The sequence below is a fragment of the Schistocerca serialis genome, chromosome 5, assembly GCF_023864345.2.
Source record: "Schistocerca serialis cubense isolate TAMUIC-IGC-003099 chromosome 5, iqSchSeri2.2, whole genome shotgun sequence".
Classification (NCBI taxonomy): domain Eukaryota; kingdom Metazoa; phylum Arthropoda; class Insecta; order Orthoptera; family Acrididae; genus Schistocerca; species Schistocerca serialis.
In genome coordinates, this window is record NC_064642.1 from 705,956,919 (window position 1) to 705,984,730 (window position 27,812).

Consider the following 27,812-nt stretch of genomic DNA (forward strand, 5'->3'; position numbering starts at 1 on the left):
AATGCAATTGTGAAGAGTTCCCTAACGAGATTTTAATACTATTCCGCCTCCCTCCATCAATAACTGTGGCGGGTAGGATAAATTTCGTAACAGGATAACTTAATTTGGCTAATAAGAATTGGTGCACGTTTTGTATCGATTTGATGCGTCCTTCTCGGATCATTCTCAATAGATCGGAGTTCTTACCCGGTTTTAATGTTTCTCGATTTCAGCGCCATCTTCCAATGGTTTAAAAAAATGCTTCAGACAGAACTTGATTACTTTTTTATGGAGAATCTGAATCTGCAATAAAAAATGGGGGTTTCCATTTAAGATTTAAAAGTTGCCCCCCGCCCCACCCGAGGGGGCGGGGGCTGGGGGTCACGTGTAGTATCATTTGATGTCCCCCTTTGAGCTTACGAACTTGTCCTACCCACTATTTTTACCCGATGTACTGTTTTCGAGATAATCTTGCCCGAAACTTCACATGGACCACCCTGTATATTAGGTACAATAAAAATAAACTTGAACGCACATAGAGAATTCATTTACATCAGACACATATACCATATACACGTGTACCACACAATCATCGCCCTGGAAATAGAACGCTAACAGATCAATCAAGATCATTAGATACGAGAAAACAATCTGCATTCCTTACACTGAAACTGAATTTCCGAATACGCTCTGTTCCTAATTTATGGTGTAATCGAACAGATTGGATCCTTTTATTCGGAGAACTTGTTTAGCTCCTTGTGGATTCTATATTACAGTATGAAAATTTTACTTTCTTGATCAAGACATCATTTCTCACAGACTCATCTGAACTTAGACCAGAGGAAAGTCACCATAAAAAGTTTGTATGAATCATCCGAGTTTGCAAAGAGAATGAACAAGATTCATTTTCGTTCAGATTGGAACCAGATAATCCGAAACCAAAAATTTGCTGCAATAATCGGGATCTGTCCTATAAGTCAGTGCGCGAGTGTGTAACCGCAGAGTCGAGTTACTGATATTTTTTTGGGTAAAAATTTTATGCGCTGCAATTCTTTTCATCTGACTTACAGGTGTGTAATGGGCTTGACGGATCCCACAGCATAATGAATACATTTCGTAAATAAATGACGACAAAAAGACTTCATAAGGCGACAGCAAGTAACCGCATTTAAAAATAGCATATACTTATTTAATGCGTTACTATTTAAATAAAGAAATAATGGTCGCCCTTGAAGCTAATCATTTGCTGTAATTCTCTTTTAATCTGATTCTCCTGAAAAACTAGTCAAATAACTGACAGCTCTGAAAGATTAACAAGCTTTCTTGTCAGAATATTATGTATCTAAAGAAGGGAAACAGCAAAATTACGAAGTAAAAGAGTTCATTTATAGATTACATCAATGTAACAGGGAGAACCCAAAAATTTTATAGTGAATTTAGTGCAAAATTAGGTTAGATATCCACATGATGTGCTTGACAGTTTGTGGTTTGGGTAAGAAGTCCAACAATATCACTCTGTTATAAATTCTGTTTTCCTAGGTGTTCTAATGCATTCATTTTCGACCGTAGAGAACGGTATCCTGGATAGTGACTTCAGAAAATTTTATCTCCTTTTTGCAAGTCGTCCATTAGGGGGTCGTTGGCCACATACAATAAACTGCAGGGTGAGGGAAAAGGAATCAACCAGTGCAGAATTGAAAAGCTCTGACAGCCTGTAAGAACGCTGAGCAACTGGAAGATGCTTACAGATAAACGCGCTAGTATTTTGTACACACCCATGAAAACACAACAAGAAGTCCCATAAAGACCTGTTAAGCACACTACAGGAGGTAGCCTGACTCTGTAAGTAGGCTGCTTAGGTTTCTATGTTGGTAACGCCTCGTAGCGCTCTGTATGAAAATCACTGACTGTGCTGTGTGCAGTTTGTGGCTGGTTAGCATTGTTGGAATATTCGCTGCAGTCTGTGGCTGGTTGGCATTGTTGGAATATTCGCTATTGTAGTGTTGGGCTGTTGGATGTGAACAGCGCGTAGTGTTGTGCAGTTGGTGAGCCGCCAGCAGTGGTGGATGTGGGCAGAGAGATGGCGGAGTTTTGCGAGGTTGCTATAAGCGGACGACCTGGACGTGTGTCCGCCAGAAAAAGGAAATTTATAAAGATGGATGTCATGAATTATATATATATATATATATATATATATATATATATATATTATTAAGGTAAATACAGGGTTATTACAAATGATTGAAGCGATTTCACAGCTCTACAATAACTTTATTATTTGAGATATTTTCACAATGCTTTGCACACACATACAAAAACTCAAAAAGTTTTCTTAGGCATTCACAAATGTTCGATATGTGCCCCTTTAGTGATTCGGCAGACATCAAGCCAATAATCAAGTTCCTCCCACACTCGGCGCAGCATGTCCCCATCAATGAGTTCGAAAGCATCGTTGATGCGAGCTCGCAGTTCTGGCACGTTTCTTGGTAGAGCAAGTTTAAACACTGAATCTTTCACATAACCCCACAGAAAGAAATCGCATGGGGTTAAGTTGGGAGAGCGTGGAGGCCATGACATGAATTGCTGATCATGATCTCCACCACGACCGATCCATCGGTTTTCCAATCTCCTGTTTAAGAAATGCCGAACATGATGATGGAAGTGCGGTGGAGCACCATCCTGTTGAAAGATGAAGTCGGCGCTGTCGGTCTCCAGTTGTGGCATGAGCCAATTTTCCAGCATGTCCAGATACACGTGTCCTGTAACGTTTTTTTCGCAGAAGAAAAAGGAGCTGTAAACTTTAAACTGTGAGATTGCACAAAACACGTTAACTTTTGGTGAACTGCGAATTTGCTGCACGAATGCGTGAGGATTCTCTACTGCCCAGATTCGCACATTGTGTCTGTTTACTTCACCACTAAGAAAAAATGTTGCTTCATCACTGAAAACAAGTTTCGCACTGAACGCATCCCCTTCCATGAGCTGTTGCAACCGCGCCGAAAATTCAAAGCGTTTGACTTTGTCATCGGATGTCAGGGCTTGTAGCAATTGTAAACGGTAAGGCTTCTGCTTTAGCCTTTTCCGTAAGATTTTCCAAACCGTCGACTGTGGTACGTTTAGCGCCCTGCTTGCTTTATTCGTCGACTTCCGCGGGCTACGCGTGGAACTTGCCCGCACGCGTTCAACCGTTTCTTCGCTCACTGGAGGCCGACCCGTTGATTTCCCCTTACAGAGGCATCCAGAAGCTTTAAACTGCGCATACCATCGCCGAATGGAGTTAGCAGTTGGTGGATCTTTGTTGAACTTCGTCCTGAAGTGTCGTTGCACTGTTATGACTGACTGATGTGAGTGCATTTCAGGCACGACATACGCTTTCTCGGCTCCTGTCGCCATTTTGTCTCACTGCGCTCTAGAGCGCTCTGGCGGCAGAAACCTGAAGTGCGGCTTTAGCCGAACAAAACTTTATGAGTTTTTCTACGTATCTGTAGTGTGTCGTGACCATATGTCAATGAATGGAGCTACAGTGAATTTATGAAATCGCTTCAATCATTTGTAATAGCCCTGTATATTGTTTGTACGCTACCAAATCCTTTCATTTGCTAACTATGCCTATCAGTAGTTAGTGCCTTCAGTAGTTAAGATTCTAACTGGCAGTATTGGCACTCGTTGTATTGCGGTAGTTCGAGTAATGAAGATTTTTGTGAGGTAAGTGATTCATGAAAGGTATAGGTTATTGTTAGTGAGGGCCATTCTTGTGTAGGGATTATTGAAAGTCAGATCGCGTTGCGCTAAAAATATTGTGTGTCAGTTTAGTGATCAGAATAAGTAAAGAGAGAAATGTCTGAGTACGTTCAGTTTTGCTCAGCTGTTTGAAAAGCAAATAACGTAAGAGATTTTTCAGCACTGTCATTTTTAAATTTTTCTAAGGTGACGTTACAACTCCTAGTTCGCTTAGGTAATCGTCTTACTAATGGAAAGCGTTGTGCATGAACTTAAGATGTCGCTCACTGAAGCTTCCGAGAAAGATGCGGTAAAATAGAGATGAATAAAATCACGTGTTAGCGAGGTGTTAAGTTAAATAGCCTTTCTACAAATAAATCTGGAGAACCGTATGGTTCAGAGAAGCTGTTCCATACGGTTCAGAGAAGCTGTTACCAACTGATGAACGAAGAGCTAGATGCAAGCGAGGAGGAAGCAGGTTTAGCGAACTGGGTAACACAAGAAGAGATAAATATAGCACTAAAGAAAATGTCACCTGGTAAAGCAGCTGGCTGTGACGGCCTTCTTCCAGAATTCTTGAAGAACCTCGGGCCAAAGGGAAGAGCATGGCTGTCTTCTCTTTTCTCTAATATCATAGATACCAGCCGGTTACCAAAGCAACGGAAAAACGCACAAGTCATAGCCATCCAGAAACCAGGGAAAACAGGAGAGAATGCTAAAGATTATAGACCGATATCTTTATTGTGCACCACTTACAAGCTGTCATCCTAGGCAGAATAGAAAGTAAAATAGAAGCTGCTCTTCCCCCAGAGCAAGGCGGTTTTCGAAAAGGAAGAGATTGTTGCGACCAAGTTCTCGCCCTAACCACTTTCATTGAAAGAGGTTACCAAAACAAAAAGAAAACGGGCATGGTATTATTAGATCTCACCTCAGCATACGACACCGTATGGACAAAAGGGATACTGTATAAACTGTCAAAAGTCGTGAAATGCAAGAAGATCATAGACCTAGTCAGAAATATGTTGATAAACAGGAGATTCAAGGTATCTCTGAATGGGAAAACAAGCAGCTACAGGACACTACAAAATGGTCTCCCCCAAGGGTCTGTGCTGGCTCCATGCCTTTTCAATTTATACATAGCGGACATCCCAAACCTGGAATCTCGTTCTTTTATGTATGCAGATGACATCGCTATCGCGGCTCACGCCAACACTTTCGAAGAACTGGAAGAAATTTTAAACAGGGATCTGGAACGACTACAACAATATTATGACAACTGGCACCTCAAAGTAAATCCGACTAAATCCGTGGCATCAATAATGCACTTGTGTAACAAAGATGCAAATCGTGAGCTAAAAGTGCAAATAAAAGATAAATTGTTGAAAAACGATAGAACGCCAAAATATCTGGGTGTTAAGCTAGATCGCACTCTCACATATAAGAGACACCTGTACGAAGTCGCCCAAAAAATGAAAACAAGAAACAACATCATAATGAAACTGGCAGGAACAACCTGGGGATGTTCCACTGAAACTCTACGCACATCAGCACTGGCACTTCTGTATAGTGTAGCGGAATATTGCGCACCCGTCTGGGCCCGCAGTAGGCATGTCAGATACATTGATGTGCAACTTAACGAGACAATGAGGCTCATAACAGGAACAGTAAGACCCACCCCGAAACCTTGGCTGCCCGTCCTTGCCAATATCGAACCACCCTCGATCAGACGTGAAAGAGCAATCCAGAGGTACAAAGAAAAGTTCAGGGACCTACCTCCTCCCCCTGACAGATTGATGTCAAGAAATCCCTTCTGGAAAGAACTCAAACAACAGATTGATATCGATAACCTGTGGAAACAGCAATGGCAGGAAAGCAAAGTGAATAACAGTTTCCTTATTGAGGACCCATCTCAAAGAGTTCCAGGCTTCCAACTCCAACGTAGAGTGTGGGTAACTCTAAATCGTCTGCGGACAGGTGTTGGTCGGTGCGGATATTTGTTGAAAAAGTGGGGTTTCTCCCAGGACCCCTATTGTGAGTGCGGAGAGAGTCAAACCATGCAGCATATAGTTGAGTGCGACGTACACGGACTTAAGGGAGGAAATCTGATGGACATACATGTGATAAGTGACCAAGCACTTTTGTGGCTGGAAACCCTGAAAATTTTATTGTAAATCATTGTTAATGTTAATTTAAATTTTTATGTTGATGATTGTAAGTGTATCACGCTTTGCCTGTAGCTGAACGAGAAATAAAATAAATAAGAGAAGCTGTTGTTCGAGCAGTTTCAGTTTAAAATGCTATTTCCAGGAAACGAAATAATGATTACGAAATAGACGTTCTTGATGCTGTACATAAACGTATCCGCAGTTGCGAACGTGGACAACCATCAATAATGGAATGGCGACAACGAAAATTTGTGCCGAACCGAGTCTCGAATCCGGATTTCCCACTTATCGCGAGTGGTCGCCTTGCCTTTTTTTTCTCGATACCAAATTTTTTTTTTGAAGAGGACAGTCAGTGGCAGGCTGGAGGAGGTAAGGCGAGCAGGGGTTATTTTTGTTACCGTATGGGAATCGTGAAAACATCACGTCTGCATGTCAACTTCTTCTCACACCCGGCACACCCCATCTGGGCGGAGGGTCCATGAATGACGACCCTAAATAGTTTGCAAAGAGGTTCCGGTATTGCGTTTTGTTTGTTAAGAGCATGAACTTGTCGATCATGTATTGCCACAAACCGAGGGCTTTCTTTTCGCCGTTGCTATACATGTGTGTCGCTATTCCTTGTACCCTATTGACCGCATGCCATTTCGCTATCCGAGCACGACCCAAACATCCATATGTCGTCAACCATCTCAACATTGCATCGTAATTCGGAAAAAAAATAGGCACTAGCATATCATGTTTGATGCTGGGTCGTTCTTTTCATCCTAGATGCTTGGTAGTTAAGTGAGTTAGTGTCAAATTACAAATCCAAACGTGCGGAGTTCAAACCACAGTTGGTTAATAGATTTCTTTCGGCACTTATATCATCACTGACATTTTTTAATGATCCGAATTTCTGAAAAATGCGAAGTCGCACAGCGGTTCGGAGTGCACGTTAAAATGTAGATCCTTCTATTATTGGCTAGTTAAGTCATTTGAAAAGAACCGTGCCAAGTAAAGCACTGCATTGTCCAAACTAATCTTTGTGTAGAGAGGAGTTTCGACTTTGTCTAATTTATTAACTTGCCGTTCCTCTACAACTAATAAATTTTTATGAGAAATTAGAGTCTAACGATACTCGAATACAGTGTAGTTAGCATATGAGTGTTGGAGGGGTACATGACGCGTAGGAATGACTAAGGCATCGTCTTGATGAAAATAACCACGTATTGCATAATAACCGATAACATACAAACTCATTTCGCGCTCTTCGCTCAATGTCGTAATACCCACGAAAGAAGTAGTCGACTGGACTCGGAGACTGTAGACTTTAACTATGCATTCCATGAGAAACCACACCGATTTCTACTAAATAAAATATATTTGCCATTTATGAGACTGGGGGCGAATTTGCTTAAAATTCAGAAAATAGTTCTTAATCATGCAAGGATAATTACCTACAGACACGCAAGAATTCCTGATGGTGCCCCTGGGAAGTGTGATAGTGCAGTTTCTGTTCGTGATGTAGATAAGCGAGATAGCGGAGAGTGTTAACTGCAATCTCAAATGTTTCGCCAATGGCATGGATACAATGAAAACAGTTTTCTGCGGATATCACTTTTTTTTTGTCACTGTGCGTTTCGATGGTTCAAACCACCATCGTCCTCAGTTGGGGAGCTGTTTATTTACTCGTACTTAGCTGGTTTTAGTGAAGAGCACAGACGTTTTTTCTCAGCAACAGACCAAGAGCAATGTAAATTATGCTGCGTCATTTTCTGATGATAATTTTTGTTTTTGAGAGGGCACTTTGGATGTCAGAAAAAATGAATTTGTGACAGTAAATTGTACTTAGAGGAAAAGTAGACGTTACAGAGATGCTTCCTCACATTTGTTACAAAGATAATTAAAAAGTACTACAGCTAGAGCTTGGTTATTCGTTACTCTACTTCACAATGTTGTACATGTTACATATGTGATTTCTTACACAGGATACAAAGGTAACCGAAAGGTGCAATCAGAGCTGTAATGCAAAGTATTGAATAAACAAGCTCCAGCTGTTCAACCTTTCAATTATCTTTATACCCAATGCTAGCAACCGTATCTGTAACATGCATAACATCTTTGTAGTGACATTGCAAACATAATGGACAGCGAAGAGGACATACGCTAAATAGCAGTATGCAGACTTTTTACGACTGCACTGTCAATGTAACGAAAATTTATTGTCACAATTCATGTTTTCTAACATCAAAGGAGCCTTTTCTAGGAAAGAATATTTATCCTCAGCAAAGGAAGCAACATAATCTACATTGTCCTTGGTTTGCTGCTGTGGAAAGACGTCTGTGCTCTTCACTAGAACCTGCTGTGTAACTACACATTTCTTCACCTGATTATAGTGGTGTGAACCACCGAAAGGCGTAATGGCAAAATAAGTAAGTGACTGAGGTAGAAAACTGTTTTATTTTATGTATAGCAACAGTTGCAGCCCTCATGACGTCATTTATGCAGGAAATGTTCGTATGACATGGATATCAATGAGAAAATGTTATTTGTATTAAATTTTAGTAATATTCAACCATATCTTGTAAAGGATCATGCTGGGTGGAAGGATTGGCTACTATGTTCTAATGAAAAGAACTGTGAAATCGTGCATCTCAATATGCGTAAAAGTAGAGTAGCGTTCGACTATAGGATTAATGACTAGCAAGTGTACTTATTTATGTGATACAAATACTTGGGAGTACCAATGTACGGAGCCATGACGTCGTTGGATCGTATAGGTTCAGTTCTAGGCAGGTGGAAGGGCAGATTGCGATTAATTAATGGGGTATCTGAAACTGTAATACGTTTAAAACGAGATTGCTTACATACGAAATTGGATACAAGCGACTTATACTAATGCACTACCAAGATATCTTTAATGTGAAAAGTAAGAGGAAACCCAGAGCGTGTGTAAAGGAGGTTGGTGCAGGTGATTCTAGGCTTGTTTGCCATGTGAGACACTGCGACAGAAATGCTGAAACCAAGTCTGAACTGTCAGACACTACAAATTGAAGCCTCGGAAATCGCGAAAAAACTAAGAAAAATCCAAGACTTGACTGTGGGGGAAAAATATGCAAGTGCTCTTCGGCCTACCACCTCTCGCTCCCGTGGAGTCCATGGCAGTTGGATTAATGACAAATTGCGTAGAGGAACGTAGACACCGGATTTCACAAAATCCGTACCCGTGTATGGAAACGGAAGAAACTCGGATATATTGGACAACTGATAATCGTTGTCATGTACAATACAAATGTGCAGTAGCAAAAGAGACGCACTCAAGTTATTTGCTATGCGTCTTTGTCGTCTTAACTTGTGAGAGTCTCTCATCATCATCATTATTATCATTCAACAAAAACATATCATTACACTATGCATGCATCTATGACACTCACCTACCCATACGAAACAACTCTCATATATCCGTAAGGAAAGGAACCAATATGCTCTGGGGAAGAACACCCTGAACCCACCTCGTCGGATATGCGAGCCAACGGTACCATACTACGAGGGTAACCCCAAAACTAAGGTCTCCTATTTTTTATAAGTACATAGACCTGTTTATTTCTACAATGGTTTACATCAGTTTACAGCTTGAACATTTAGCTACTTTTCGACATAATTACCATTTCCGTCGATGCATTTTTGTAGACGCTGTGGCAGTTTTTGTATGCCCATGTCATACCAGCTCGCCGCCATGCTACTCAGAAAGTTATGAACCTCTTCCTCCACCTTGTCGGAGCTGAATCGCTTTCCGGCCAAAGGTTCTTTTAACCTAGGGAAGAGGTGATAGTCACTGGGCGCCAGGTCAGGACTATAGGGTGGGAGGGTGATTATGTTCCACTGAAACTGTTGCAGGAGAGCAAAGGTTTGCCGAACGATGTGTGGGCGAGCGTTGTCATGGAGAATGTGTACACCCTTGCTCAACATTGCTCTTCTCCAGTTCTGAACTGCCCGTTGAGTTTTTCCAGAATCTCACAGTACCTGTCAGCGTTAATTGTGGTCCCAGCGATTCAGCTCCGACGACGAGGTGAAAGAAGAGGTTCATAACGTTTTGAACAGCATGGCGGCGAGCTGGTACGACATGTGCATACAATAACTGCGACAGCGTCTACAAAAATGCATCGACAGAAATGGTGATTACGTCGAAAAATAGCTAAATGTTCACGCTGTAAACTGATGTAAACCATTGTAGAAATAAACAGGTCCATGTACTTATAAAAAAAATAGGAGACCTTATTTTTGGGATTACCCTCGTAATTGTGAGATATTCTTTCTTTGAAAGTGTGTTATGAGACGTATGTTGTGCAGTAGTGTTACAACATCGTAGCAGGTGTTACATGCATGCACATGTAGATGTTGTCCGAGGTGTCGAGCTGCTTACTGGGTTCAGACTCGGCACCCACGGACGCGAGAAGGACGCATCAGCCGGTCGGAGCTGACAGTGTTCCCCCCCCCCCCCCCCCCCGTCTCCCTGCTTTGCGGATGTATAATTTACTCTCTCAATCCCAGCGCTAGGGGGGGCGCGCTCTCTCTGATGCAATATTTACTCTTCATATCGACTTACTTTCATTTGCAATATTAAAATCGGCCGAGTGTAATTCAACGTTAATCGACACTTGAGAATCACAACTTGGATGTAACGGGCGAGTAATTAATTACAAACCGTCCTGTTTACGCTGATTGAGAATTCTCTTTAGACTGGTCGAAGGGAGAGGTTTGTAAGAATTGCGGAGCGTTTAATATTGACGCTAGGTGACGGGTGTATAAAAATAGAGGGAGGAAAGATGCGCGGGATACTGGAGGCCCAGTCGGAATTCTTGGGAGTTTTTGGGAGGAACAGGTAGGGAGGAAGAGGCCGAGAGCGATGACGCAGTGCGAGACAGAGCAGAGGCGGGGCCAGTCGGTGCTGCGGCCCAACATCCGACTGCTGTGCGCGCTGGGGCTGTGGCAGCCGGCGGGCTCTGCGCTGTTCCACGCCTACACGGCGGCCGTGCTGGCGGTGGGCGTGGCGCACCTCGCCGTCGCCTCCGTGGGTCTCTGGTTGCGGCCCGGGGGCCTCGCCGAGGTGACGCTCGGGCTGGCCAACCTGTTCGTCATTCTGACAGCGCTATCCAAGTCGGCGCTCCTGCTGAGCCGGCGGCCGCTCTTCTACGCGCTGGTACATCGAGTGGACCAGATGGCGGCGGAGCAGCAGGTGTTCTGCGACCGCGACTCCTCCCTGCTGCAGCTGAGCAGCCGCTCGCAGGCGCGCGCCACCCGCCTGACCCTCTTCCTGCACTGGTACGTTCTGTTCGCCCTCCTCTCGTGGGCGGTGATCCCGCTGTTGGCACCCCCTGGCGAGCGCCTCTGGCCCTTCCAGCAGCTGCCCCTGGAGCCCTGGGGTCGCTCCCCGCTATACGAGTGCTCCTACGCCCTCCAGTGCGTCGGTACCGCCTATTTCTCGCTGATCAACATGGACACCGACTGTTTCTTCATGGCCGTGATGGCCCACGTGTCTGTCCAGTTCAGAATTCTGGCGTCTCGCTTCGCCAGCCTGAACGCCGTCGAGGCGATGGTGGCCGAGTCTAAACCGAGCACTGTCCGCGAAGTAAGCCCTCAGATCCGACTGGGTCACGACGTCGTTCACCGACAACTGCGTGCCTGCGTAGAGACTCATCAGAAGCTACTGAGGTACGTAAAGAAATGTTGACTGTCTGACACCTCTCCGCAACTTTTGTTTTCCAATTTCTGACGTGTTTCCTGGCGCGAAGATATTCATAGTGTTTGAAATAAGGTCATTTTTATTTGTAACTAACAAAGTAATAAGTGAAAGGTATATTTATTTACATAAGTACACATGGGAAACATTGAAACTTCCTGGCAGATTAAAACTGTATGCCGGACCGAGACTCTAACTCGGGACCTTTGCCTTTCGCGGGCAAGCGCTCTACCAACTGAGCTACCCAAGCACAGCTTTACTTCTGCCAGTACCTCGTCTCCTACCTTCCAAACTTTACAGAAGCCCTCCTTGTGAACATTGCAGAACTAGCACTCCTGAAAGAAATCAGTCATTCCAAATCGACTGGATCTACATGCAAAGGGTAAAAGCACAGAACGACCAAAAGTGAAGAAAATGTTGACCGTGTTAGAGCATACTCCCTTCGTAGTCCTAAGTAGTGTTTTTGAAAAGCAAGACAACAGTGTAGAAAGTTTTAAGAAAATGTTTCAACAAGTGTCCATACCAGTTACAGTTGGTACGTGCCCTCAAGCCGTAGACTATCGTGTACATTATAACTTCGCATGTGAGGTGTTGCAGCAGTGAGATGACTTTTTTGATCGTGTGGTGTTCAGTGATGAAGCATCTTTTCAGCTAAGTGGGAAGGTAAATACTGGTAGTGTTCTGTCTGGAGGTCATAACATCCTCATGGACGTGTACAATATCAGAGCCTCCAAAATCGTTTTCTGCACTTGTCCCGATGTCAAGTGTACGGAGAAGGCTCTTTCGCTGAAGCTTCCTTGACACGAACCCTTGTCTGCATATGTTGCAAGAATGTTAGAAAGTGACCTTAAAAACTTTTTTTGGCATCAAGCTGGAGCCCTTCCCCATTGACATCCCTCTGCACGAGATTGGTTGAACGACTTAAGTCCCTGACCGTTGGATTGGTCGTAATGGTAAAAGCGACACAGCTCTTTTACGGTGGCCTTCGTGTTCACCTGACCTCACACCATGCAACAAAAAAACAAAAAAAGTTGGTAGAGCACTTGCCCGCGAAAGGCAAAGGTCCCGAGTTCGAGTATCGGTCTGGCACACAGTTTTAATCTGCCAGGAAATTTCATATCAGCGCACACTCCTCTGCAGAGTGAAAATCTCATTCTGGAATAGGAAACATTACTCTTTTTGTGGAATTATGAACATAGTTATTTTCCTGAAATTTTACAATAACGAGCTACAATTTTTTGTCAATACTAGGTGGCCAATTGTAAGACACTAGGCGCAGATACGGGAGCTCTGTAGTTATTTCGAGCCTTCACATTGTTGTTTTCCCCCATTTGTATTGAACATCTACCCCACCAACAAAATGGTTCAAATGGCTCTAAGTACTATGGGACTTAACATCTGAGGTCATCAGTCCCCTAGACTTTACTTAAACCTAACTAACCTAAGGACATCACACACATCCATGCCCGAGGCAGGATTCGAACCTGCGACCGTAGCAGCAGCGTGGTTCCGGACTGAAGCCCCTAGAACCGTTCGGCCACAACGGCCGGCACCCCACCAACACTCGGCTCCTAAGAGCACTCTATTCGAGTTCCGTTAGACCTTAAGAAATTATAAAAATTTATTAGTGGACAACGGGCACCGTGTTAGTAAATAAGGCAAAAGTGAAGCTAATCTCTACGCAACATAGGTTTGGACGACGCACTGATTTACTTGACAAGGTTCTATTGAACTGGCTTAGGTAGCCAGTTATAGGAGGATATACTGTTTAAGTGGACTCCGAACCGCTGTGTGGCATAGTATTTTTCACAAATTTTGATCATTACAAAACGGGGAAGAAGCGATGAATGCAGAAAAAAAAATCCTGAAAACAATTGTGGTTGGAACTACGCCCATTTGTGTTTTTACTTTTCACAATTACCCACTTAATAGCCATACGTAGGTAGAACCACCCAATATCCAATACGTCAATTCTGTTACCGTTATTTCCTTTTCTGGAAATAACATTTTTAATTTGACCTCCAATAGTTTCACTGAACCATAAGATTCTTCAGATTTCAGTGCAGAAAGGCTGCTTAACTTTCCACTTCGCCAACATGTGGTTCTTGTCATCTCTATTTTACCAACAGTTTCTCGACAGTTTCACTGAGTGACATCTGGTGTTCGTGCACCACGTAATCCGTAAGTAATACAAAGCAAATAAGAATCGGGCTACCCCCTGCAGTGAGCCTGACAGCTCTTCAGCGGACTTGCTGCTGTGCTTTCATGGTTGTGCACAGAATGAAACCAGTCCGTCTGTCGTCGTACTCTGTCATAAAGCCCCTTTATCCTCTGCATGTCTGCCGGCCGGAGTGGCCGTGCGGTTCTAGGCGCTACAGTCTGGAACCGAGCGACCGCTCCGGTCGCAGGTTCGAATCCTGCCTCGGGCATGGTTGTGTGTCCTTAGGTTAGTTAGGTTTAATTAGTTCTAAGTTCTAGGCGAATGATGACCTCAGAAGTTAAGTCGCGTAGTGCTCAGAGCCATTTGAACTTCTGAACCTCTGCATGTCTCCATTAGCGGTATTATTTTTAAGCAACTTCCACTTATTCAGCCTTCTTACACGCTGTCAGAGCTTCTCGATTTTCCAGTGGTTGATTCCTCTGCCCTTGGCTTGCAGTTCATTGTTTGTAGCTAAAATTGCCTTCACTAATGCACGATTAGTCTTGAGTATTGACACTCCCAAAATTCAGTACTAACAAACTGCATGAAAAGAGACTCACTCTGAAATAAAAAATTTGGTCCAAGAGATCCCAACTTTTATTACAATACTTATCTTAGAAAATAGATTAAGGAAAGGCAAACCTACATTTCTAGCGTTTGTAGACTTAGAGAAAGCTTTTAACAATGTTGACTGGAATACTCTCTTTCACATTCTGAAGGTGGCAGGGGTAAAATACAGGGAGCGAAAGGCTATTTACAATGTGTACAAAAAACCAGATGGCAGTTATAAGAGTCGAGGGGCATGAAAGGGAAGCAGTGGTTGGGAAGGGAGTGAGACAGGGTTGTAGCCTATCCCCGATGTTATTCGATCTGTATATTGAGCAAGCAGTAAAGGAAACAAAAGCAAAATACGGAGTAGGTATTAAAATCCATGGAGAAGAAATAAAAACTTTGAGGTTCGCCGATGACATTGTAATTCTATCACAGACAGCAAAGGACTTGGAAGAGCAGTTTAACGGAATGGACAATGTCTTGAAAGGAGGATATAAGATGAACATCAACTAAAGCAAAACGAGGATAATGGAATGTAGTCGAATTAAGTCGGGTGATGCTGCCGGAATTAGATTAGGAAATGAGACACTTAAAGTAGTAAAGGAGTTTAGCTATTTGGGGTGCAAATAACTGATGATGGTCGAAGTAGAGAAGATATAAAATGTAGACTGGAAATGGCAACGAAAGCGTTTCTAAAGAAGAGAAATTTGTTAACATCAAGTTTAGATTTATATGTCAGGAAGTCATTTCTGAAAGTATTTGTATGGAGTATAGCCATGTATGGAAGTGAAACGTGGACGATAAATAGTTTAAACAAAAAGAGAATAGAAGCTTTCGAAATGTGGTGCTACAGAAGAAGGCTGAAGATTAGATGGGTAGATCACATAACTAATGAGGAGGTATTGAATAGAATTGGAGAGAAGAGATATTTGTGGCACAACTTGACTAGAAGAAGGGATCGGTTGGTAGGGCATATTCTGAGGCATCAAGGGATCACCAATTTAGTATTGGATGGCAGCGTGGAGGGTAAAAACCGTAGAGGGAGACAAAGGGATGAGTACACTAAACAGATTCAGGAGGATGTAGGTTGCAGTAGGTACTGGGAGATGAAGAAGCTTGCACAGAATAGAGTAGCATGGAGAGCTGCAATGAAACCAGTCTCTGGACTGAAGACAACAACATTACAATATTTGCAGCGTGCGCAAATTAATAAGGACGTTACATGGAATTCAGCTATGCGCACGACAAAGAACATCTGACTGATCGCTCTAGGCAAGTGCCACGATAGTTCCTTTCCTTTCACAAGGCACAGTCAGTTTCTTTCCCCTATCCGAACTTGTGCTCCATCTCTCAAGAACTCGTCCTCGACTAAACCTTAAACCCTGGTCTTCCTTCCTTCCTCCTAAAGCACCTGGTAAAGAGAACTAGCAATTACAATGCACAGTCAATATCGCAGTTATACTTCTAAATTGGAAAGGTTATGCAATACAATACGACCTTAATAGTACAGTATAATTAAGTACTATTAAAATGATTGCGTATTTTTATTCAGATTTCGTTGATAAAAACGACTAAGTTAGTCACCGAAGTACAGAGTGTTTCAAAAAGATCATACTGCCTTTACAAAGACTATATCTTACACGTAAATTACGACTAAAAGTAATGATAGATTCCAACTTACCCACAAAACCACGAAGTTTATGTTTACAAAAGAACCATCGGATATTAGACGGATGTATTCATTTACGCGCATGCGCCTACAACGTTGGGGTGCATTTTACAATTACGTTTAGGATCAAAGTTTTCATTTACCTTTCACAGTTGACCAGTATGCCCTCCAACGGACGCACGACGTACATTCAAATAATATTCAACCCGTCCCATTTTTTTTGCGAGCACGTCTGGAGTGCTTCCCGTTCACCCGTAGTTATTTGAATCCCTCGCCTCCTCACACACACACACACACACACACACACACACACACACATACCGTGAGATCAGACTGCATAGGCGATCAATGCGAGATTCGTTTGTCTCTTACGGTCGATCCATCATGGAGGCATTTCACTGTCAACAAACACTCTTTACATGCAGTCACAGTGCGGTGGTGTTCCATCCTATTGAAGTATGAAGTCGTCGGCAAGTTCTCGCTACTGTTCAATGAACGAGCGAGCGAGCTAGCTGCAGCAGGAACCACATGAATCGGTGAATTAAAAGTGGCGGCAAATAAACTTTTAGTTTCGATAAGTAAATTAAAATCCACCACAAGTTCCTATCTTCATTCATGTATAAGATATAGTCATGTGAATGGGATTAATCTTTTTGAAACGCCCTATATTTTGCAGGAAATCAGAGTCAAATAAATCAGCAAATGTGGCACTCAATGAAGCTTGCGTGTCAAACCATGTGGCTTAATGTGCGTCTCTCTGCGTCTTGTCGCCTCCATGTTGAACCACGGCATTCTGTGGATTGGAAGAGTGACTGCAAGTGACGGATAGAAGGATGAAGGCAGTAAAGGCATCTCTGATCTGTCTTCCGTTTAATAATGTCATCAGCGTGGATCTTAAAATCTTTGTGAGACGTGTATTCTGTTGGCTAAATTAGCAGGAACGAGATTTTAATGTGTTAACAGAGTGGCTGGATCATTAAATGATTTTTTTTGTAATGACCAATCAGATATACTTTTTCTGACGTAGGATGCGATATTTATCTTGATTTTGTAAAGATAGCACCATTTCTAATAGCACTTGTCGCTACATGCTACGGCAATAATTTTAAAGTGTATGGGGGTCTGATTTGGCTAGTGAATATATGCCGCTGGGAAAGAACGGCCGAAATTTTAACAGTCTCATAGTTCTCAGTCAGTGATACTTTTAAAAATATTTGTGTTTGCCTATTTTCTTTCAGAGACATTAAAAAGAGGCTGCCAAACGCCCCATCCCGACAGAATACTAGAAGTCTCTACATTATTGCTGAAATTTGAGAAACAGCTTTGTAGACCATAGGAAGCTGAAAAATAATGTATCAGCGTTGTAGCCAACACTGCATCTTGCATTTAACTGGGTTATTTATTCATGTCTGGATGACGGTAGCTTCTAGTGGTGGTGGAAATATCGGTACTTCATTTTACAGCACAGTACCATTTAAACTCACAAGAATATTATGGAAATTTATTCCGGCTGTGGAAGCTTGAATCCTACTGCTTCCCCTTACTCCATGCTAGAAAAGCAGTCGACCAGTGACCTTACGTCCTTGCGTCATGCCTTTCCTCTTCATAGTCTCACTGGTGGAACGCTGTAACTAAATTCCTTCCTACCAAACTCGATGTTACTGATTAGCGCATATTAGCAACCTCCTCTTGCTCCGTGGATCCATTGTAGGTTAAACGCTTGTGGATACTGGACTAAGCAGTCGTGGAACTAACATGGCAAAGTACACTATCGTAAAATACATTATGTGTCTAACAAATTCAGTGATACAGATTTTAGAAGATGCAAAATACCAGTACTCGTAGTCGTCTTCGAAGTAATCATCAGCTACGAAGCAACTTTGAAAACATTTGTGAAGTAGGTGGGCTGGTTCACAGAGTTATCGAACTATTTATGTCACAAGTCTTTCGATGCCTTTTGCAGTGTAATACAGGCAGCTGTACACAGTGATTGTTATAAGTGGCAAGCCTAATCTGGAACTGACTGGTCGTATCCCTTATTATGACTGTTTTGGAGAAAAGACGGATCTCGGCCATTCGTGTCAGTGAAATATACAGCAGTTTCATTCATGTTACCTTCTTCTCGTTGGCCAATTTGCACGGTGCAACTCGAAATCAGATATTTTCCTTACCTATTGTCCTCGCCAAAAAGAATTTTCTCCGACATCTCTCACAGAGACGAACAAATAATTTTGTGCCAGCCCCTGTGGCACGTGCTCGATCTCTTCTGCCGTTATGCTTCTCGACAGCAGATCTGAAAGTGGTAGACCATCAGCTATTTCCGTTCCGTTGCGAAAGTAATAGGACGAGTCATCAAAGCATTTCATACTCACGTCATCTCTTCCCCACGCTTGCACCAGTGTCGAATGCAAGCAATTTCCGACAAAAGGTGGTCATTATACGTTCTTCCTTCGCCCCATGACAAGAGCTTTTAGCACGTACTAGCGTATGTACGCATTCTTAATGAAAGCTGATTTACATATCGTAGGTGCACACACCTCGTGCTTGGTGAACACGAACTCCACCAACAACGTTTCGGGTATTGTTTAGGGATATTTTCTGAGTTCTTTGGTAGAATGAGTCCATGTTCTCCAGTGGCTTGTTACAGAGTAGTAATCCAATTATGATCTATTCAGTTTGTTTGTCCAGTTATCTTTGTTTCTGTAAATATACTCTCACAACAGTAAAAAAGGCTGTAATATGCAACCACTGAAACATAATTAAGGGTCTGGTTTCTCGTAGGTGCCTTTATACAGATCAAAAAGTACTGTGAACATTAAAGCTGAATAAGCCGATGGCGTGCAAAATACGACAGCAGAGGCACGATGCAGAGCGGAGTGGGATTCTGCTTCAAAGAAGAAGAACCAACGTACGCACAAATAAACATCGTACTGAAGATATGGATAACTATGTTATTCCGTCGCAATTTCTGTGATTTTATGAACAATACAGAGAAATACAGACTTTGTGAACATTTCATGGCTTTTGTTGCGTGGAAATGGACATCAAGGCTAGCGAGGAATTTCCGAGAAAAAATATTGTCCCTGAAACTTGGTTTGTAAAGAGTTTCACAAGCAGTAAGTCATTATGTGCTACCAATGCGGGGTAATTTAAAAAAAAGTCGTATATGATTTTTACGAAAAAAAATGATGCATCATAAGTAAAGTGGACTGAGATTTAGCCAGCCACATTATTCCATGAGTAAATGTTGTCACAGTTATATTGTGCGAGGAGTACTGTCAAACAAAAGCGGCAGTCACTGGTCATTTTTTGTGCTATGCAAAGCACTGGCGTACAGAGAGTAATACTGTGACAGCGCTCCGCTTGCAAGAATACTGGAAAGGAACGAAAGAAGATTGGTATTTAATGTCCCGTGGAAAGCGCGTTCGTTGGAACACAAGCTCGGATTACGAAACAATTGGAAAGAAATTAGTCGTGCCTGTTTCAAAGGAACCATCCCGGCATTTGCCTGGAGCGATTTAGGGATGGCTGGACGAGGATATGAACCGTCGTCATGCAGAATACCCGTTCAGTGTGCTAACCACTACGCCATCTCTCTCGCTTAGAATAGTGCAGTGTATACTATTAGTACCTCCATTCCCTGTTTCTGGAGAGTAAACACGGCGGTGCTGCCGCTGTGGCTAGGTTTCCAGTTCGCTTTGCAGACTGCTTGGACTAGCACTACCGGAGAAACTAACACGAGGCGGAATCGAGCGGCACTGACGCAAAGAGAGTGTGAGGTCTGAGGTGTGCATCAGTACCGTCAGCTGGAAGTGCCCTGACTGAGAAGAACAAGTTTCCTTCCAACAAGAGACATAGCGCATACCGTCGTCATTTTCACTGCTGTGCTGATGCAAACGATGGACAAAAATAGGGAGATACTAAACACACAACACATTAAAATGCCTACTACAGTGTAGGAAAGCAGTTGGCTAGCGAACACGCACCCCCCTTCCAAAAGTTGACGATGAAAGTTCAATAATATTGAGATCTGGGGATTACGGTACCCAGGAGAGATACAACAATTCATCTTCGTTCTTGCAAAACCAGTCTTGGACAATGCGAGATGTATGAACAGGGGTCCTTGTAAGCGTATTGTCTTATCGCAGGCTTGGTTGCGGAGTATCTTTGCGGGCAGCGTTTTTGCAGAGTCGAGTGTAGGACACGGATCTGTTATGTTATGTTGTGGGTAGCTCTGCATGTGAGAGGCATTGTTAGCATGGAAGTTGAAGTGTTGCTACAAGTGTTATTACAGTAAATTGATAAAATATGCAAGTGATTCAGAGGAAAGTGCGTCAAGAAGTAATTTAAAAATGAGCAGTGCTGCTGATAACGTATTTGTGTATTCTCTCGTTGCGTGTCGTACCGTACAGTATCTATCATCCGCGCCGTGTTCGGTCTCTCAGAATGAACTAATGTGAATCAGCAAAAATTAGTTACCACAAAAGAGTGCAAACAAGTGCCAGTGTCTTGCAGCGAGCGTGAGAACGTGCGTTCGGTCATCGCGTTTCCGCGTCGTCAACAATCAGCCGCGCCGAGACGGTTACGCGCACGCTCGTACAACTGAGAACTGTGAACTGTAAATTTAACTTTTTGAAAGGTGTTAAAATTTATTACTAGTGTCAAGGAGGACTGGTATCAAATATCTGAGTATGCGTGACGAGCGTAAGAACTTTCGTGCGATCATTCGGCTTCCGCATCATCAACAATCACCCGCGTCGTGTCGGTTACGCGTACGCTCGTCCAAGTGATATTGTGGACTGGTAATCATACATTAATTGGGATAAACACTTATGAATTAGAATGTAAACAGTGCAACCTGCGATTTCCTTTAATCGTCTCAGAATATAGTTGTTCATACCAGACGTAGAACAGTGTTGTGTTCTGACGATGACTGGCTCCCTTGACTCGCTTGCATATTTCGATAGATAATTTCAGGCAAGCCACCAGCAGTTTGGAGCAGGACAGTACGGGATTATCAGGTACGTAGTGTGGACAGGGCGCACGGTCTAGAAAAGCAGAAGTGACAACCAGTTTAAGGGTCCCCAATCCCCATTAGTACTCCCGGGCGTGTTACACCCTGTCACCATGAAACACAACATCACCGTTGGGGAACAAACATTGTACCATGGGATGGACATGATCAAGCAAGCCAGCCGCGGTGGCCGTGCGGTTCTAGGCGCTCCAGTCCGGAGCCGCGCTGCTGCTACGGTCGCAGGTTCGAATCCTGCCTCGGGCATGGGTGTGTGTGATGTCCTTAGGTTAGTTAGGTTTAAGTAGTTCTAAGTTCTAGGGGACTGATGACCACAGCAGTTGAGTCCCATAGTGCTCAGAGCCATTTGAACCATTTGAACATGATCAAGCAAAATGGTCAAATAATCATTGGCAGTAACGCAACCTTGCAGACTAACCATGGGTCCCATGGATTACCACGATGTCGCTGCCCAAATGATCACAGAGCCGCGCCGTGTTTCACACTCGGCCAGAAGTTGGAAACGGTGTGAAGCAAGACTCATCCGGTCAAATGGCATTCTTCCACTGCACCACAGTTCAGGTTTCATGGCTTCGCCAACATGTTGACGCATTTGCGTCACTGATGAGTGGTTTTAGAATTCCAGCTCGCCCTGTAGTTCGCTGCTTATGGAGTTCCCTTCGTGTTATTCTGGTGCTGATACTGTTCAGGAGTGCGACATTTAGTTCTGCAATAAGCTGCGCAGCTGTCGCCTTATTATCTTCCGTCAGAAGCCTCTTCAGTGACAGTCTGTCACTATCACTCTACACATACTGTCGTCCGCGTTGTGATTTAGCGGTGTGAATATTCGATACGGTGCCTCTTGAAACACATAACACTTCAGCTCCACTGGTTACGGAAGTACCCACCATACCACCACTAACAACTTTCCCACGTTTTAATTCACTTAGCTCCGTCGTAATGCGCTCACATCTACACAGGTGCCGTTCCAGCTAAAATATGTACAACAGCACAACCTGCAGACCTGGAGACTTGGCTAGCATCTCCACTGACTTTCAAGCACGTATTTCTCGTCTTCTTCTTCTTCCTCTTCACGCGGACTATCAACAACTAGCGTCGCCTTCGCCCCCCCCCCCCCTCCCCACTCGTCATCTTCATCTGACCTAGCGGAGCCGTGCACGGCTCGTGTTCATGCCATTTATTGTTTGTCATCTTCAATTACGGTACTGCCGCCTCGTTTTCTTATTCCATTTACTGGGTAACTTCCTGCCTTACTTGCCCGTGAGCGGCAGCAGCAGCGCGTATTTATAAGCGCACTGTCGTACTATCTATGGAGCGACCGATAGTTTTTCCGGGTCGTCGTGTATCTGACTACTCAGTTCTGGATATATCAGCAGTGCAGTCGTGGCCCAGCAGTAGTGAAGTCGGGGACGGAGCGCTGGTGAGGCGCCGACAGCCAGTGCTCGCCGACTGCTGGTGACACACATGAACAGTCCGACAGATTGGAGCAGGATGACTGTTGGTTGGTCGTTCAGTTGGTCGTCTCATCAGCCGACGTATACATGGTCCTTTCATCGTTTCCGGGCCAGGCAGTCGGTCAGTTGGCGTGGAGCAGCGAGGAATTCTCCGCGGGACGTAGTTTGGCTGAGGCCGCTGGCGGTCTCTACGCGTGTCGGAGTGTGTGGCGCTGTTCCCATTGCTGCGAGGTCAGTGGCTCACCGACCCTGGACACGAAAGTTGAGTTTTCATTTAATCTCTCAGTAAGTCAAGACTGTTCACATTGTGTCGTTTGGAGTTCGTTGTCGGCTGTTGGGATATTCCCACGAGCAACAACGTGGTTTTCAGGTTGGAGTTTCACTGTATTTGGTTATTTGAATTGAAGTGCAGCAGCGGAATCTTCTGCCTTGTGGCCGTTAACGTTCCGGTTTCCTGCCTTGGCCATTGACGTAAATTTCAGGCAGTGTAGTTTCCTCATCGTGTTGTTGCTGTCCAGCACGGTGCGTAGTTTGACAGCTCCGTGTATAATTGGAATGTGGGCGCCAATATCTTCTATGTTGTTCCGTTGAACTCCCTGCTGTTGTGCTCTGGTCGGGTGAAGTGGAAGTTATCTTGTCGGTGGGTCCACTGACCGTCGGTCGGTTGGGTTGTTGTCGAGTTGTGAATGGTTGGGCCGACTGCCTGTCTCACCCAAGCGAGCGTTAGTGTTTGAATTCCAAGCCGACCCTCGAACATCTGAGCGCCCTTGGGTGTACTGCGTTTTCTTTATTTGTTCTTGTTGTATGTACTTGTATGGCTTCTAGCCGATTCTTTTTAAAATTAAGGTTGTTTTGCTCTTAAGGCGTAAGATTCTTTAGGCCTTCAGCCTAATTTAAAGAACTGTTTCACGTAAGACCTTTGGCATTTTGAAGGTTTTAATGTTGTTGAATTTTAAGTGTTGGGCCTTCAGCCAGTTTGAATTTAACGTTTGCTCTTGAAGTATCTGATTCTTTGGGCATTCAGCCTAAATAAAGAACTGTTGTAAGATGAGGCTTGCCTTTTAAATTTCTGATTATGCATGCTTTTTAAGTTATTGGCCTTCAGCTATTTTTAAATTAAAGTGAGTTTCAGCCAATAATTAAGTCCCAACGATTAAAGCTGCGTGTTTAAAAAAATTTTTTGGGGGTTCTTGTAATGTTTGATCGAATAATAAAGTTGTATATTCGAGTGTAACTGACCGTCTCTTATTTTGGCCCCTTTCCACAACTTAAACTACCTGTTCTGCGGGTTTAGCAGGGCGTCTCACTAACTTTCCTCAACGTTCGTGTCATATTCCTTGCATCCATTGCCTCCTCCACATCATTTTTCCAGATGAATCATGGGCGATACCTTTTCTTCCGGTGCGATGGTATCCACCCTAGTATCCTATTTGGTATTCTGTCTTCTTTCAGCCTGCTGACATGTTAAACCTCATTTTTTTTTTATGTCGTCACAAACATCCTTATCCATTTTCGCAAAACGCCATTTCTTATCCTATCCATCCTACTACAGCTTGAGCTTCGTCTTAAGTAATCCATCTCAGTGGCAAGCAGCTTGTTCTTACCTGTTTTAAACGTGCCAGGCTTCTGCTGCATACAAAACTACACTCTGGACTATGGTTTTATACATTCCTATTTTCATTGTTCTTCTTATTTTTTTTTGTTCCACAGAACAGAATTCATTGCCCTCGTTACTGCCCGGCCTTTATTAATCCTTCTGGTGATTTCATCATTGCTTGCACCCTGTTTATTAAATAATACTCCAAGATATTTTGCCTTTTCCACACCTACAATTACTTCTCTATCTACCTCGAAATTTTTTACTTTTTCTGTTCCAACAGCCAAGTAGTCACGCTTCTTCAACTTCATCTTCACTCCAACCTTATTGCATTCCTCTTTAATTTTTCTCGTCATGTGGCTCAGATCATCTCCATCTTCTACTGATACAATCTAGTCATCTACAAAATATAGGCTAAGTGTCTTACTGTCCTCTTCTGTGATTCCTGTAATCTGGGATTTTCTATGCCAAGTCTGCAGGATTGCTCCTAGATATGGCTTAAAGAGGGTCGATGGCAGCCCACATCCCTACTGCAGGCCCTTATTCACCTCGATTTTTTCTATTCAACTATTCACAATCCTTACTCTTGCTTTGTTATTTTCATAACAGCCTTTAGCAGTCTTTGATCTAACTCTATCTCTCTCAACTTTTCCCACAGTTTGTTGGTGGATACATAATCATTGCTTTCTCCAGGTCAATCAGTGAAACATTTGTCTCCAGTCTAACATTTGTGCCTTTTTCGCACTTTACATTCGCACTTACATTACTTCATTGTGAAGATGTTGTCCATTACCGAGCTTCCAGATCGGAACCATGCTTGCTCTTTTTGTTAGTTGTCTCTTTCTCTACCAGATCTTTCAGTACTTTCGAGTAAAGTCTTCGACCGAAGGGGATCACTGGCAATCCCTATAATTATTTAGGTCATTATGTGACCCTTTCTAATGCTTATGAACCATGTTTTCCATTTCGAAGGAACATCTTCTCCATTTAATACTCTTTCAAACAGCCTCCTTAGCAGCTACAGCGATTTCAGTGGACCAAATTTCATCGCCTCTGGATACATCGATCCATAACCTGGTGCCTTCTTTCTCTTATAGCTCCTCACAGCCTATTCAAGAATTTTTATAGCTGAACGCCATAATTCCTCCTCTTGTATCCTCACCTCACAACGACGTGAAAATTCAGGGCTATTTTCCTGGAATAAATCCCTAAAATACGTTTTCCATTGAACATGACTATTATCATGATGATGTAACTTGTCACTAGTTGACACTCGCATTGATCTAATTGTTCTCCATGCTTCAGCACTACGAGCACCACCAATCACTTATCTACATATTCGCACCTTCCTTCTCACGCCTTGTTTTTCCTTTTTAACACTTTTCTTTTTATTCCGCTAGATAGTGTTATACAGGGTGTTACAAAAAGGTACGGCCAAACTTTCAGGAAACATTCCTCACACACAAAGAAAGAAAATATGTTATGTGGACATGTGTCCGGAAACGCTTACTTTCCACGTTAGAGCTCATTTTATTACTTCTCTTCAAATCACATTAATCATGGAATGGAAACACACAGCAACAGAACGTACCAGCGTGACTTCAAACACTTTGTGACAGGAAATGTTCAAAATGTCCTCCGTTAGCGAGGGTACATGCATCCACCCTCCGTCGCATGGAATCCCTGATGCGCTGATGCAGCCCTGGAGAATGGCGTATTGTATCACAGTCGTCCACAATACGAGCATGAAGAGTCTCTACATTTGGGACCGGGGTTGCGTAGACAAGAGCTTTCAAATGCCCCCATAAATCAAAGTCAAGAGGGTTGATGTCAGGAGAGCGTGGAGGCCATGGAATTGGTCCGCCTCTACCAATCCATCGGTCACCGAATCTGTTGTTGAGAAGCGTACGAACACTTCGACTGAAATGTGCAGGAGCTCGATCTTGCATGAACCACATGTTGTGTCGTACTTGTAAAGGCACATGTTCTCGCAGCACAGGTAGAGTATCCCGTATGAAATCATGATAACGTGCTCCATTGAGCGTAGGTGGACGAAACTAAAATGAGCTCTAACATGGAAATTAAGCGTTTCCGGACACATGTCCACATAACATCTTTTCTTTATTTGCGTGTGAGGAATGTTTCCTGAAAGTTTGGCCGTACCTTTTTGTAACACCCTGTATGTCTATCTCTACTCTTATCATTCATATTCAGGAACGCCAAATCAGCTTCTTTTCCCTTTCAATCGTCTCTATTTCTGCATCCCACCAAACTGTTTTCATGTTCTTCTTTTATTCTCCAACGTCTTTCGCTGGTTCATCTATGACCTTCTTTATGCGCTCATATTCTTTTTCTATTGCTCTCTCTGTACTTTTCAATTTGTTTGCCAGTTGCTGTTGGTACACGTACTTAGTACTATCTTCCATGAAACTGTCCAAGAAATACTTCATGATCTCAGGTTAGTCAGTATGTTGCGACCTCTTCTGTTCGCAACTCCTGAAAGTATAGGGAATATAAATTTTACGTTTCACGAAATGATGGTCGCTTCCACAATGTGCATCTCTTTCAACTCTCACATTCTGAATTTTTAAATTGACCTTTTGCTTCAAGATTAGACAATCAGTAATTGATTTCAATCTTTTGCATAGTTAGACCATGTAAATTTATGTATATCATTGTGCGCAAAGAGTGTACCTTGTACTCGTAATTCATACTGCTCCAATAAATCCACCAACCTTTTCCTATTCTCATTCCTAACATACTCTCCATACACACCAACTGGCTTACTATTCCTCTCTTTCCCTACTCTGTTATTAAAATCTCCTGCCATTATCAGTTCGTGGCCGCTTGGAACGGCTTGTGTTGTTCCTATCAGCATCTGTTCAAAATCTTTTACTTTCAATGGCATGTCTTCAGTAGGTGCTTATACGCCCAGTAACACTGTATTCATGGCTCTAGCTCTCAGGCTGAGCTTTATCAACCTCGCATTAACTGCTTCTCACGATGTCACATATTTTGATCACCGTTTGTTTAGAATGATGGATACTGCTGCTCTCGCGCTGCTGCTTTTGTCCACTCTGCAAAATAGCGCGCGAACTCCAGCAGATATTCACAGTTTGTACCTTTCTTTTTTGTTTCGGTAAGTACAAGTACACCAATGTCGTGTTGTCTTATAGCTATTAGAACTTCTTGTTGTTTGTCATGGATGCCCTGTACATTCCAGATATCAAAATGCAAAGTTCATTTTTGTTTCCATTGTCGAATTCCATAAAAAAAATCCGAAAACCGAAGCGTATTACTGGATATTTTAGCTGGCTGTCTTTTTAATGTGGATAGCGAGACGCCATCGCAGAACTGCCATCCTGGAAGACCAGGATTCGTGATGAGGGTTTTCTTCCCCTAGGAAGACTGGCTTCACCACGCCTGAGAGTTGTTCTGACCCTTTGATGAAGAAGATGGGAAGGAATAACTAAGGATGTCAAAAGACGCTGAGTTACTCCATGTTTCCATATCTTTATCCTACTCTTATATTTTCAATGCAATGCACAAGAAATGTAATTAGGGGTAAAAAACCAACCGAATTACAATTACTATTTACCAAGCCACTGGTGTCCGTGGATCCTTTACAGTAAAATATTCTGAAAATAACTCTTATTTTCGTCCGGTGCTTTTTAGGTGTAGTTTCTGTTCATGTGACACATAGTACAAGAGGTTGTCGACCATAT

The 27,812-nt window shown here is 43.1% G+C and overlaps 1 protein-coding gene across 1 annotated transcript in view; it reads left to right on the plus strand.

Annotated features, from left to right (window-relative positions):
* Nucleotides 1-10,749: 10,749 nt before the first annotated feature.
* LOC126482186 (uncharacterized) overlaps nucleotides 10,750-27,812 on the plus strand; it is a 53,563-nt gene continuing 36,500 nt past the window's right edge. Inside the window, exon 1 of the mRNA XM_050106165.1 lies at nucleotides 10,750-11,555. Coding sequence (XP_049962122.1) covers nucleotides 10,750-11,555 — 806 coding nt within the window. The remainder of the gene's footprint in view (nucleotides 11,556-27,812) is intronic.